A 15,155-nucleotide genomic window follows, 5' to 3' on the forward strand; every position below is an offset into this window, starting at 1 on the left:
AGCTGAGGTGTGTGTGTGTTATATCTTTGTGAATAGTTAGGGTCTGTGTGTTCTAACCTTGTGAATAGCTGAGGTGTGTGTTCTATCCTTGTGAACAGCTGAGGTGTGTGTTCTATCCTTGTAAACAGCTGAGGTGTGTGTTCTATCCTTGTAAAAAGCTGAGGTGTGTGTGTTCTATCCTTGTGAAAAGCTGAGGTGTGTGTTCTATCCATGTAAACAGCTGAGGTGTGTGTGTTCTATCCTTGTGAACAGCTGAGGTGTGTGTTCCATCCTTGTATACTGCTGAGGTGTGTGTGTTCTATCCTTGTGAATAGCTGAGGTGTGTGTTCTATCCTTGTGAATAGCTGAGGTGTGTGTTCTATCCTTGTGAACAACCGAAGTGTGTGTTCTATCCCTGTGAACAGCTGAGGTGTGTGTTCCATCCTTGTATACTGCTGAGGTGTGTGTGTTCTATCCTTGTGAATAGCTGAGGTGTGTGTTCTATCCTTGTGAATAGCTGAGGTGTGTGTTCTATCCTTGTGAATAGCTGAGGTGTGTGTTCTATCCTTGTATACTGCTGAGGTGTGTGTTCTATCCTTGTGAATAGCTGAGGTGTGTGTTCTATCCTTGTGAACAACCGAAGTGTGTGTTCTATCCCTGTGAACAGCAGAGGTGTGTGTTCTATCCTTGTGAACAACCGAAGTGTGTGTTCTATCCCTGTGAACAGCAGAGGTGTGTGTGTTCTATCCTTTGTAGCATTATCTGATAAACTAAAGGACAATAAAATCCAAAATAAAGACCCAGGATGCACCTTTATGGAAGTAGTGAATTTATTGATGTGCCCCTCCCCCTCCATTACCATAAATCTGTTACCATGGGTGTCAATCAATCAATAATGTTTTTTGATCGTTAATATGCATATTAGTTCCCACAGTCAAGCAGGCAGATAGAGAATGGCAGCCCTGAGACAATCACTGTCCCAGGAGGAGAAAAATAGAAAACAAGGACAAAAAAAAAAAGTGAAAATATATATAATTTTCATACAAGAACACCACACGATAATCCCCCAACTGAAGTCATAATTACAACATCAACTATACAGGCATATAAAGACGGCTACTAAGAGACAGAGAAATCAAAACAACTTTTATCTGTCATTTTATCTGTCAGTAAACTCGTGTCTTTCTCCTGTTCAAAGTACAGACATTCTCTTTCTATCCCCGTCTGTTCACCTGCCTGCCTGCCTGCCTGTCTTTGTCTGTCTGTCTGTCTGCCTCTCTACCCAGGCCCCAGGCCCAGCTGTGTTGTGGAAAGTATTTTCTGTCTTAGGACCAGCAAAGCCAACATTATGGATGTGTATTGCACATTTATAATAATTCTCCGATTCATTTTAACATCAGTTTTACATCTCCGGAGATATTAGAATTACTTCACAATACATTCAAATAAGGAAATGTGTGTGTGTGGACTACGAGAGGGGCTTCTTAACACATTCATTTTGATGTCCAGGGTAGGTGTGTTTGAGTGGTGTCTGATCAGCTAGCAGGGGGGCCTGTACATCCCCTGTCTCTGTCAATCTGTCTGTCTCTTGCTCTCGTCTCTCTCTGATGGTCTTTCTATCTCTGCTGGTCCGTCTTGCTCTCTCTGTCTGAAAAGCCCAGCCCAGCCACCCTCCCAGTCTCAATCTCTTCCCTGGAAAAAAGGTGGAATAAAATCTACTTTTTATTTCTATTTTAAACTGTTTATGTATATTTTTCTTTGTAATCATAACAAAGACCAGAAAGCAACAGAATTCATGATCTCATATTTTTCTCTTCTCATTTGTAGTTTCAATATACATCATTTTAATAAGTACAAAGAACCTTCATATACAAGCAATCTATTGAAAAGAAAACACCAACAACGTTCTAGACCGCCAGGTCATGGACACCAGTACGATGGGAAAGAAAACGATAGTGTCTGTTACATTTAGCTTCAATGCTCTGCTTGATTTGCCTCGTTGCAATGTTTAAAAAAAAAAAAAAAAAAAAACAACAGAAGAAATGTAGTACATCTTAATAATCGGAGAGCATCGTACGCAATAATTAATTACAGAGTAATTTGCTGAATCACATCCTCCAGAACATAAAAGATACATCACCTTTTAAAATAAATCGGGAGATCCAAAGGGAGCTGAATATAACAATAGTAGTAGTAGTATTATTGTAACGGATTGTTTTGAAACAGACCCATCACATGGATTGTAATCTGATGCAATCTTGCATGATCAGTAGTATGTTCCACCTCTGCTCAGCGCCACCTTGCCCCCTGGTGGCTGGAGGCTAGATCTGCATCTGCTCCAGGTATTTGTAGGTGGGGTTCTCGTAGCCGTGGTTCTGCATCTTGCTGAGGTGGCGCTCCTCGGGGGTCAGCATGGGGTCCACCTGTGACAGCATAGGTCAGAGAGGTCAGGGGTGAACTAAGCAGAGCTTTAAGACTGGGTATATCAACACTGCTGTAGGAGAAAGCCTTTTGCTTTACAGAATCCCTTGAGCAGGATTCAAATGCTGAGGGTGTGTACCATATACTTGTGTGTGTGTGTGTGTGCGTGCGCGTGTGTGCGCGTGCGTGTGTGTGCGCGCATGGGTCTCACCTCCACAATGCCATGACTGATGGTGCCATACTGTCTCTTCCTCAGAAGCACCAGGCTGATCACTATGACCGTTGCTATGGCCACCGCTATCACCAGCAAACCAATCAGAGCAGAGCTACCGAAACTGAAGTCCTCACCCAGTGGATGGTAAGGTTCCTAGAAAAGAGCGGGTGAGAGAGAATGGGGTGAGAGAGAATGGGCAGGTAAAAGAGAAAAAACAGAGAGAAACAGTTCTGTTACTTTCTGTAAAGACACCAGAAGACACATTTAAGACAGTGACCTATAAATGAGCACACAGGCTACTAACATGCATGAGGTATAAAACAAGCTTTTTAGCACGTCCACTACGCCACCCAGCAATGGGGAGGTCACAAGTCAGATTGAAGTGTACATCAAGACATCTCGGCTCTGTGACTGGAGGATAACATACACATTATGTGAAACCCCTGGACATTCACATCCATGCATCCATGCAGAGAATGAATAACCAAAAGAAAGAAACGTTTGGATGGAGGACAACCAGGTGTGACATGTGGAGGTGGAACATGATTATCTACATTATATAATGACTTCATGTCTTCAGCATAGATTTCTAAACTATAGCAATGTGTTTCTAGCAACATAAAGAAACACTCACCCCCCCCCCCCCCACACACACCTTAAACCTAGTCTAATCTAGTTCTCCAAACCCACAGCTTAAGTTCTCCTAACCTATGTTGAAAAGTAGAATCTGACAAAAAGACTGTCTGAATTTAGTGAAACCCCCTCTTCTGCCAACATGTGCTCCCCGGGTTGACCAAGGCCATGATCAGTTAAGAGACATTCCCAAAAGGTTGCAGTTAGGAACTGGCCGACGGGATTCCTAATCGTACATGCTGGAAATCCATGTTTGTTCTATGCATTCTATTCTCTCTGAATGTTCTGGAAGTCCGTGTTGAACATGGCTAAGAGGTGTGTTTTTCTATACTGGAGCTTCCTCCCCGGACCCTCCCCATTTCCTCCAGGCTGCGGTTCCCCATCATAACCAGACGGGGGCGCTGTGGTGTGGCATACTACTCACCATCTCATCATCATGCATAACGCTGACTCTCTCAGCACTGTAAATCACTTCCTTTACATCCAGAGTCTCATCAACCACCTGCTGACAGCGCACGCAGACACACACACACACACACACACACACACACACACACACACACGTGGGTTTTACTATATGCAGTTTAGTACCATTCAAAATAACTATTTTTACCAAACCCCTAACCTTAAAACTAAAGTTTATGATTAATCTTAACCTAACACTAAATCCTAAACCTTGTCTGAACTTAAACCCTAAACCTAATTCTAAGCCTAATTCTAACCATAAACTTAACCCCAAGTCAGATATTGTTAAAGTGAGAACCGGCCAAATGTCCTCACTTGTCATGACTGTCCTAGTTTTACCATGGTAGTGAGGTTCACTGACAGTAAAACGGGAACACATAGGGCCAGGTTTGCTGCTGATATGTCTCAGTGTGTGTGTGTGTGTGTGTGTGTGTGTGTGAGAGAGATAGTCTATTTACGGTCAGTGAAAACAAGCGTTTGCTTGTTTGAATGATCTGAATCTGTTTGGGGACAGCTAAGAATGCACAGAGTTTCTCTTTATCTACGATTTGTTCGCTCCCGTTACAGATATCAACGTTCGCTAACAGTAAATAAAAAATGTAATGTTTCTGTTTTCAGGATACACATTGTACATAAACAATACATACAGCCATGCGAAAACAAACAACCCAAATAAAGCACACGACTGCATTACACAAACACAGGCGCGGCCTCGGCAACCGTCGGCATGCTGAACACGTGAAAAACACTTAACACCAAGAGCAACAAGACAGGATGGAAACATGAGCATGCGGAAGCTGTCTGCCGTCAGATCAATGGACTGTGACATCCAAGTGAACCGATTCTGAGGTGCTCCGCAATGCCCAGACTGGTCCGAGATAGCGCCAGTGTCCCAGAATAAGTACCAGCGCCTGTTTCAATTTAGGGTCGAAGTGGGCCACGATACTTCAGAGCCAGGGGACAGTAACCCAGGCAGCTGAAGGACGTGTTGGGACACAGGTAGGATGGATGATACAGAGCTCTGCTGTAAACAGGCATGTCGTCACCCAATTCAAATCAATCATCAATCATACAGCTCCGGGAAAAATTCAGAGACCACCTTTTTTTGTTCCTTTCCAAAAAAAGTCGAAAAAGGGAAGGTTTTGAGTGAGGAACAGGAAGGATCTCTTCTGTTCCTCACTCAAAACCTTCCTTTTCGACTTTTTTGGAAAGGAAAGAGAAAAAGGTGCAGTGGTCTCTTAATTTCTTCCGGAGCTGTATGTGAGCGTTAAGCTGTAGTTGTGTGGAGATCTATTCATCAGTCATTCAAGGTTCAAAATCTCTGTTTATTAAGCCTTTATGCTTCATTAATTGAGCTGGTGGGGAATGGAGGGAGAGTCCGTGTTTGCGGGGAGAATTCCAAACCATGCTACAGGATTCCAAACCATGCTACAGGATTCCAAACCATGCTACAGGATTCCAAACCATGCTACAGGATTACATGTGGACCAGAGGCAGGGGCTTTAGAACACGGGACCACCCGTCCTGGGCCACAGTCCTTCAGACTGCGGACATCCCACATCCTCACCAGAGCCTTGAACGGCTTAGAAGTGACTTCTATACTGGTCATTCATTCTTGGCCATGTCAACAAAATGGATCATCTCTGATTCATGGGAGTAGTCATTGGTTATTGATCAGGCGAGGACAGACTGAGCTCACCATGTTGTTGTTGATCTTGGGCTTGCTGTTGATGATCCTCTCCTCTGCTCCGATCAGTCCATCCTGGCCGTACATTCCTGAACCTGCAGAAGACAGGTTTTAGGTCAGGGGTCAAAAGAAAGGGGTCAGCTAATCACAGGACAGCAGACTAATGGAGGAAGAGTGGGTTGTGTTAAATCAATATGATACTGACTGGATCGATGCGATAGCTGACTGGATCGATGCGATACTGACTGGATCGATGCAATACTGTCTTGGTCAGTCAATCATGATACAGACTGGACCAATATTGACTGGATTGATTTACAATATAATTTTGTAAATCAATCATGCTGCTGTTTGGTCAAATCGACAACATGATTAGACATTAGATATATATATATATAGATTAGATATTCTTGTAAAATACCACATTCCTATCAGTTTTGCAGAGTTACTTTGTAAGTTCTGATATTTTACAGGAAACTGAGTTTAGTTTAGTGACCTCTGACCTTCTCCATAAAATAACCATTGGATGAGTCAGTGCACCTCTGCTGAAACAGGGTCGGACATTCTGAGACCCGTCAGAACCTGGAGCAGCAAGTCCAATATGCCTGCTATGAACTCAACCCCATGGTTTATAAAAGACCTGTATTAATACACACAGCCAATGTTCTATAACAGGAATAAATAAACAGAGACACACGTTACAAAGTGTTTTGCGCGAGGCCGAGAGCGTGTGTCAGAGAGAGAAACACGAGGAGAAGTGGCAGAAGGAGAGACAGAGAAAGTCGGTCTTTGTGAGACAGAGAGTGCCGAAGACTGATGGACAGCATAGGTTTTCCTGAGTGATGTTCTGAAGAACATTTTCCACTAGGACCGGTCCTAGACATTTTCTGAAACCTCTCTGTTCTGATCACAGCACCAAAATGAACTGACAAAGAGGAGAAAAGGTCAGGATACAGAGGTTTACTGAACGGACGAGGCTCTTGGGAGATAGATCTGCGGACTTTGGTGCCAGACTCTGATAGTGGACATGCCTCGACAGAGACGGATGCTCTTTCACAGGTCACTAGCCTACGAATCTCATGTCAACAACAACAACCACCACATCAAAACATGACAACAACACGAGACAGTCACAAAAATCAGGGTCAATTCCTATCACATCGTGAATAGGAGGCTGTCTTTTGTTGACCGTCTCAATACCAGCCAGATCCCCTGGTTAAACCCAGGTCAGCCCTTCCATCAACCCCCCCCCCCCCTCGGGCAGTAGAGAAATTGGGCCACTTTGTGTCTGTCAGTGTTCTGGAGAGAGCTGTTCAATCACCCGGCTTCTAGCAGAGCCAGATAGTGAGATGGAGGGAAGGGAGAAATAATTAAGAAAAGCACTTTGACAAACGACTGAGAGGATGTGATGGCAGCTTGTGAGAGGAGGGGGGTTCTCTTTAGTCTCTCTAAACTACAGAGAGATGGAGGTAAGGATAGACAGAGAATGAGATGGAGAGTGAATGGGTGGGAGAGTACGTTAGAGAGAGAGAGAGAGAACGTTAGAGAGAGAGAGAACGTAAGAGAGAGAGAGAGTTAGAGAGAGTGAGAGAACGTTAGAGAGAGTGAGAGTGAGAGAACGTTAGAGAGAGTGAGAGTACGTTAGAGAGAGAGTGAGAGAACGTTAGAGAGAGAGTGAGAGAACGTTAGAGAGAGTGAGAGAACGTTAGAGTGAGAGAACGTTCGAGAGAGTGAGAGAACGTTCGAGAGAGTGAGAGAACGTTCGAGAGAGTGAGAGAACGTTCGAGAGAGTGAGAGAACGTTCGAGAGAGTGAGAGAACGTTCGAGAAAGTGAGAGAACGTTAGAGAGAGAGTGAGAGAACGTTAGAGAGAGAGTGAGAGAAAGTTAGAGAGAGAGTGAGAGAACGTTAGAGAGAGAGTGAGAGAACGTTAGAGAGAGTGAGAGTGAGAGAACGTTAGAGAGAGTGAGAGTACGTTAGAGAGAGAGTGAGAGAACGTTAGAGAGAGAGTGAGAGAACGTTAGAGAGAGTGAGAGAACGTTAGAGTGAGAGAACGTTCGAGAGAGTGAGAGAACGTTCGAGAGAGTGAGAGAACGTTCGAGAGAGTGAGAGAACGTTCGAGAGAGTGAGAGAACGTTCGAGAGAGTGAGAGAACGTTCGAGAGAGTGAGAGAACGTTAGAGAGAGAGTGAGAGAAAGTTAGAGAGAGAGTGAGAGAACGTTAGAGAGAGAGTGAGAGAACGTTCGAGAGAGAGTGAGAGAACGTTAGAGAGAGAGTGAGAGAATGTTCGAGAGAGTGAGAGAACGTTCGAGAGAGTGAGAGAACGTTCGAGAGAGTACGTTCGAGAGAGTGAGAGAACGTTCGAGAGAGAGTGAGAGAACGTTAGAGAGAGAGTGAGAGAATGTTCGAGAGAGTGAGAGAACGTTCGAGAGAGTACGTTCGAGAGAGTGAGAGAACGTTCGAGAGAGTACGTTAGAGAGAGTGAGAGTATGTTAGAGAGAGTGAGAGAACGTTAGAGAGAATTAGAGAACGTTAGAGAGAGTGAGGGGGAGAGTACGTTAGAGAGAGTGAGAGTACGTTAGAGAGAGTGAGGGGGAGTTAGAGAGAGTGAGGGGGAGTTAGAGAGAGTGAGGGGGAGTTAGAGAGGAGCAGTAGGATTGGAAAGTCTCAAGGTCAAGACAGCTCCATTACTGACACCCCATTTCATAGCACACTTCTAAGCCACACTATTTAGTGCACTACTTAGCCACCCTATTCCCTATGTAGTACACTACTTAGATACCACATTCCCTATGTAGTACACTACTTAGATACCACATTCCCTATGTAGTGCACAACCTATTCCCTATGTAGTGCACAACCTATTCCCTATGTAGTGCACAACCTATTCCCTATGTAGTGCACAACCTATTCCCTATGTAGTGCACAACCTATTCCCTATGTAGTGCACAACCTATTCCCCATGTAGTGCACAACCTATTCCCCATGTAGTGCACAACCTATTCCCCATGTAGTGCACAACCTATTCCCCATGTAGTGCACAACCTATTCCCTATGTAGTGCACAACCTATTCCCTATGTAGTGCACAAACTATTCCCTATGTAGTGCACAAACTATTCCCTATGTAGTGCACAACCTATTCCCTATGTAGTGCACAACCTATTCCCTATGTAGTGCACAACCTATTCCCTATGTAGTGCACAACCTATTCCCTATGTAGTGCACAACCTATTCCCTATGTAGTGCACTACTTAGACACTCAGCAGTGTGCAGTGCTTTGGACCAGAGCCCTTTGACATCAAAGTGACCTCCTGACCCCTGGTGGGTTGACATCACTGATGGAGGGATGAGCAGCAACATCTAAGACGACAAAACAGAGAACTGAAGAAGAATCTCATCACAGGCGGAAAGTAGTCAATAGGAGGAACGACTGAGGAGAGGAGGTACTGATTGAGCAGGGTAAGCAGGTGAAGGAGAGACACAGGAGAGAGACACAGGAAAGGGACAAGGAGGCGAAGAGATGAGAAAGGAGAAGAGGAGAAGAGGAGAGAAGAGGTGAAGCAAGATAAAATAAGAGGGAGAGCAGAAACACCAACCTTTCTTGAAGGCACGTGGGGTGTCTGATAGATCTCCTAGGCAACGGGGATGAGCAACAGAAAAAGGGGGGAAAACGGAAAGAGGGGAGAGGAAAACAGAAAGAGAGAAGAGAAACCCAGGTGAGAAGAGAAAAGGCAGGAGGATTATCAAGCTGTGTTCAACCAGTCCTGCTGGGAAGCTTCCCCAAGTAAATCTCAGATAGCCAGAGAGCGAGAGAGAGCGACTGTGAGAAAGAAAGAGTGAGAAATAGGAAGATAAATAAGAAGAGAAGTGCTCCCTGAAATTGGTCAATTCCACCAGACCCTGGCTGAGCCCTGAGATGTTGTCCATGTTTTTTAAGGGATTTAATAAAATTGTATTTTATTTTCAACTGGTAACATTCAATACCTTGGCTTGTTTTTAAGTATTTTTTTGTTAGCAGTGAATTACAGACGTGCTGTTTGGCAATGCTGCAGAGGAGAGGAGAGCCAGTTTGTGCTCAGCAGTATCTGCAGCAGAGCTAGGAGGCTTTTTGAGTTTCTCTGACCTCCAATGGTGGGGTGCTGAAGGCTGGGCGACTGGGAAGCCATGCTGGCTCAGATAAGAGCCACAACAACCCCATGCACAACATCCAGCACAACAAACAGCACAGAAAACCTCCCACGCGTTTCACAGAGACAAGTGATCAAACCTCTCCTCCTCCCCTCTCCTAGCTTGTGTCCCTCAATCTGATATTTAGCTTAGTCCTACATCAAGGTCCTGCGGAAGGAATATGATCCAGCAGGCAGTCTGCAGTTTTGTCTTCCATAATGAGGCAGGACCGATACCAGCAGGTTAGCATGAGGTTAGCCCAATCTCGCCCAGATGCTCACATTACAACCTGGTGGCATGACGAGGACAGCACCTCCGTTCTCCAACGTTCCCCCTAAGCACCTCCGTTCTCCAACGTTCCCCCTAAAGTGAACACTGGTTCCCCCAGCCCCCCATGGATGTTAATGGATACATCCATGTACTGTCTTGGACTGAGCGAGCCACAAGGATTCCTGAGGCATAAGTGAACAAGTGTGCACCTGGTGGAGCGGGAACCAAACTGGATCCGATGTCTGTCTGGGCCAGGTCTGGATATACTCACCCTCTGGTTCGGGTCGTGACCCCAGCGAATTGACCTGGAAGGGCCGATAGGGTTTTCCTTCTGAGACGGGAAGTTCGACGCTCTCCTCGGAAGACACGGTCACATCCGGCTGGGACTCGGAGATGGACGAAAGGAACTGGTCCATGTCTGCCTTCTGTTCCTGGAGCAACTCGTCTGGAGAGAGGGATGGAGAGTTGGAGGGAGAGAGGGAGTGGAGGAGAGGGGGAGATAGAGAGAGAAAGCGAGGAAGGGGGAAAGGAGAGGGAGGGAGAGACAGGAAAAATGTCACATTAGCAGTTATTCTGTATATTTTCACAGTAGAATTCAGGCATGCTCCCTTTCCAATATCACATAGCACAAATCCAAATTACAACTACTACAATCTTCACAAGCATTCATTCCCATTTTGGGCAAATGGCCAATTAGTCTATATGCAACTAAGATACTATTTTCCATGTTAATCTTGCTGTACTAGAGAGACAGAAAGAGAACCAGGGCTGTGTGGTGACCCAGTTCTGTCAGAGCATTCTGCGGTGCTTTAATCCACTGTATCTACAAAGGCACAGTGTTATTAAGGCTCTTTAGTGAACTGTGAATCACAGGCAGATTTAACACACCCAGGGCTGGTTAGGGAAGGTGCTGGAGGCAGAAGAAAAAACCGGATAAACAGGAAACGCTGAATATATATATATATATATATATATATATATATTTTTATAAACAAGGTGTGCCTGCTCCTCTACTCGCTAATATTTTTACTTCATAGTACTAAAGTTAGGTGTTGATTTGGGCAGATGTCAAACAGTCTGAGAACAGGCACCTGAAATGTTCTACCGCTCAAACTCCTGTTCCGCCTATAGAATAAGAGCTCACACGTATTGTTGAGCTCCTGGATCTTAATCAAACGGTACCGGCACCCAGAATGAATACAGCCACCTATTTCAGTCCAAGTCAAGTACCACTTCACAGTAATACCTGAGTCAGACAGAACACAGTGCAAATGCTGCAATGCAGAGTGGAGAGTGCTGGAGTGTAATTCTTTTGTGGTGAGATGAGTACTGTTGTCGGAAGTATGTTCCTCAGGAGGACACAGTGGAAAACAGATGCTATTTAGGCTTAATATTTAGATTCTATATGTTCTATATCTAGGTTCTATACAGTACTAATCGAAGGTCTAAGGACATCTAAGTAAAGCGTTAGCAGCTATTTATCTAGGCAGAATGTCTTTATTTCCTAACACATCATATAAAAACATAATATACAACTTAAATCAATACAAATAAAGAACAATACAGAAAGTAACAAGAGTGCTGCCCAAAAATGAATTGCTATGTTGTGAAATGGCACCGAAATTTGATTGAAGAAGCCACAGTGGAAGACCTCAAACACTGGACACATTCTGACAAACAACACTTAAAGGGCATTTCTTTGAGGACAGATGGCCTTTGAAGTGGTTGAGTTACCTGGCACCAAATGGTATGCTTTAGCTGTGAGAAGTATTACAAGAAACGACCTGAACATAATTGCTGTGTGAGACTTTTGACAAGGAAAAGAAACCAAAAGCAAACAAAATCAATAAAGAGTTATGACAAATCTTGCAAGAAGATTGCTATAATTTACCTCAGGACTACTTGGGGAAAAACTACACAACTATCAGCCCAAGGAAATTGCTTTAGGGCTGGCTACACAAAATAAAGACTGTAACATAGAGCTTCTATTGAACAAATAAAAACTTTCTGCTTAGATAAATAGCTTTAAAAAGAATTCACAGTTGGCCTATGACTTTTGCACAGCACTGCACATCTACAGTGGGTATCACAACTCTAAACACTTATTGAAAACGCAGGTTTTGTTTACAGTATGGAAAGTTTGAAATACTGACAAATCTTGTCAGACCTCCCTTAAGATCTTGCAACCAACAAAATCTTTGTGAAAAACAAACAGATAATTTCACAGAAAAACAACCCCAATATAAACTGTCAATGCTTGGGTTGCATACCCCTCCACTAAGACCTGGTTGAAGGACCTTTGGCTGACAGCAGGTCTGGTTAAATTATGTCAGGCTAGTTCAACAGGATTTTCCAATTTAATCAGATTCTTCTTTCCCGAAGAGTTAAAACTGAAAATGCGAGGGGATCTCCTGTGCACAGCCTTGTCTACATCACTCCTCGTATTCTCCATAGTACTAAGGACCCGTCTCTGACTGGGACATTGGCGTACCTTTTTGCAAGCCATTCCATAGTTTGTTTGGATGTGGATTTTAGATTGTTGTTGTGATGAAAGGTGAACATCTCTTCAGCTTTCTGGCAGAGGTCAGCCGGGTTTGCCATTAAAAACAATATGTTAACATTCTGAGCTATTGACTTTCCCCTCGGTCCTGCCCAGTGGCCCCTGTCCCAGCTGAAGAGAAACAGACAACATACTGCAGAGCCCAGCTACTGACCATATCAATGCCTTCTACAGCTAACGAAGCTGTATACATTAAAAACAGCCTCTAAACAAGGGATAGTGTGTAACATTTGTAGATTTCAAGGGATGTAGTTTCTGATGCTCAAAATGTACACTTCAGGTCAGGACCCATTCCTTCCCACCTCAGTAGTCTCCCATCAGAAATACTACTAAATATTTTTTTGCCGGGAGGGACAGTTCAAAATGAAGAAGCATTTAAGAGTAATCTGTGATAACATAATCCATGAAGCCGCCTTCCTTTCTCCTCCGCCCCATCGCCTTCCTGCTCTGGCGCTGGATTTAGGTTTGGCCGCTCAGTCCCTCACTCCCTACTCACCAATTTCATCCTGGATGTCCTCAGCGACGTAGGGTACTTTGTAGAGCAGAGACAGACTTTGGTTCATTCTCTCCTCAATCACCCGCAGATGGGTCATCACCTGAGATGAGCAGTGCACACACACAGACACAACACAGTGAGGAACACTTACATAAACCATCACAAGTTTAAGAAAACAGAAAAACAGTACATCCAATTCCTGCCCCGTGTCTCCGCTTCGGCGGCATCCAAAGGTTTGTCAGAAGGAGATGAGGAGAGAGGACGTGAGTAGGAGCGTGCAAATTAGAATCATGTAGATCCCCTCTCAGACCGCAGGTGCAAGGTCCCTCAAACAACAGCAGGTGGCAGTAATGTACCTTCACAAAACAGGCAAGGAAATGTAGGGTGCGCACACATGCCACCTTTTTGTTGATGTTTGACAAACAGTCTGCCTTAGTGAGTGTGTTCTACCTATGTGGGAGGGAGGGAGAATGGGAAAGCGAGAGAAAGGTGTGACTGATAGAAAATTGAGGAAGAAATTGTTCCTGTATAGACTCAGCGTGCACCACCTGGCAATAAAGACTGGTCGTCACAGGCTGTGATCCCTCTGCTCCCTGTGAGAGGTGGAGACCGAGCTGCATTTCCTGTTATACATACCAAGACCTAAGAGAGATTTTTTATCTTTCCTGTCGCTACAAGAAAAAAAATACTGTATTGGTTGAAGAAACGAGATTATTATATTTAGCAGCCAAGTATTCGGCATCCTTCCACAGTCTGTAGGACAGCCAAGGAATCTGTTTAATTTTTCAGGACTTTTAAACACTATTTTAGAACTATACTATAGTACTATTCTCATTCAGCATTGTCAGGGTAGCAAATTTTATTAATGAAAATCACTGACGTAACTATCGGTGGCACCTGGGCTTGTGGCGGGTGGGGGGGCCGTGCCTGACCTGTATCGGAAAATGACTTTGTAAATGTATTTAATATGGTGTGTTTCTATGCTGTTATCACAGTCAGTCGCCAGGAGGTAGGTTAATCTATGACAGGATCGGCTTCACATGCGTATACACCGCTTCTTACTTTTTCTTCCAGGGGGGCTGCAAGGACAGCTGGCACCCTGGCCCGGCCTCACCACGCTACGTCAGTGATGGACAGCTTGAACACCGGCCCGGCCTCACCACGCTACGTCAGTGATGGACAGCTTGAACACCGGCCCGGCCTCACCACGCTACGTCAGTGATGGACAGCTTGAACACCGGCCCGGCCTCACCACGCTACGTCAGTGATGGACAGCTTGAACACCGGCCCGGCCTCACCACGCTACGTCAGTGATGGACAGCTTGAACATCGGCCCGGCCTCACCACGCTACGTCAGTGATGGACAGCTTGAACACCCGCCCGGCCTCACCACGCTACGTCAGTGATGGACAGCTTGAACACCGGCCCGGCCTCACCATGCTACGTCAGTGATGGAAATGTTTCCAAGTTATCGTCATCATTGCCTGTCAAGCCTTTGGTCGAACGACTATTATTCCGTATTTATACTTTAACAATGCCATTATCCTTGTTTTCCATAAATTATAATTAATAGGAAGGAAACACTGCAGTGGGAGAGAGCCTCACCACGTTTTTATCAGTGAATTTGCAAGAGGAGTGGAAAGGTTGATAATGTGGGCTTTGTTGGTCGACTGGGCTCTAAAAGTTCAGCAGACACCCGACCTGACAATAAATCTCAGGAAAAACTAAAACCATGTTCCAAAAATCTTCAGATGCCAGATCTGCCAGATGCTGGAGCATGAACAGAAATGATATGTATTTTATTCATAAAATGATTTAACTTGGAAAGATAAGTGAACTGTCCTTTTCAGTGACGATCCGGCAGGACACGACAACATATAGAACCAGACAGGTAATGTAGAAGAGAAAAAAAAAGAACCAAACCAAACCTATATACAACGGAAATAAAAACAGACATCAAATCATCCCCCGACATTCCTTCCCTCCCGTGCTATTCTGGGGGCGGAGTCACGGCTCCCTGCCGTTTCCATGACGGCCCAGCACCGCCCTCCCAGGCTTGTGGCCAAGCTCAACCGTTGCGCCAAGTAACTGACTAGATCTGGTTCGATCTGGCTGTGCACCCCTGGGGACAGTGTGGAGGGAGAGAACCGTCTGGCCCGGTTGGACCGTGGGAGGTCCGGATGCATCGGAACGCACCTCAGGACTACCTAGTTCTCCAGCTGAGGCGGTTCAAAGTTCAGCTCGCAGTGTTGCTGATCTAGAC

General features: G+C 44.9%; 1 protein-coding gene across 8 annotated transcripts in view; it reads right to left on the bottom strand.

Moving 5' to 3' along the window:
- Window positions 1-791: 791 nt before the first annotated feature.
- The window catches only part of aplp2 (amyloid beta (A4) precursor-like protein 2), a 51,649-nt gene continuing 37,285 nt past the window's right edge, over window positions 792-15,155 (bottom strand). For 3 of the 8 annotated variants that reach the window (XM_010903056.4, XM_010903054.3, XM_010903060.2), the window contains 7 exons: window positions 12,893-12,992; window positions 10,108-10,281; window positions 8,996-9,031; window positions 5,412-5,494; window positions 3,672-3,752; window positions 2,612-2,767; window positions 792-2,402 (listed from right to left, as the gene is read on the bottom strand). In XM_010903056.4, the coding sequence (XP_010901358.2) occupies window positions 2,301-2,402; window positions 2,612-2,767; window positions 3,672-3,752; window positions 5,412-5,494; window positions 8,996-9,031; window positions 10,108-10,281; window positions 12,893-12,992 (732 nt within the window). In that variant the 3' untranslated portion in view covers window positions 792-2,300. The remainder of the gene's footprint in view (window positions 2,403-2,611; window positions 2,768-3,671; window positions 3,753-5,411; window positions 5,495-8,995; window positions 9,032-10,107; window positions 10,282-12,892; window positions 12,993-15,155) is intronic. The other 5 variants (XM_010903057.4, XM_020046758.2, XM_010903055.3 and 2 more) reach the window with 4 other exon arrangements.

This window comes from Esox lucius, chromosome 1, assembly GCF_011004845.1.
Source record: "Esox lucius isolate fEsoLuc1 chromosome 1, fEsoLuc1.pri, whole genome shotgun sequence".
NCBI lineage: Eukaryota > Metazoa > Chordata > Actinopteri > Esociformes > Esocidae > Esox > Esox lucius.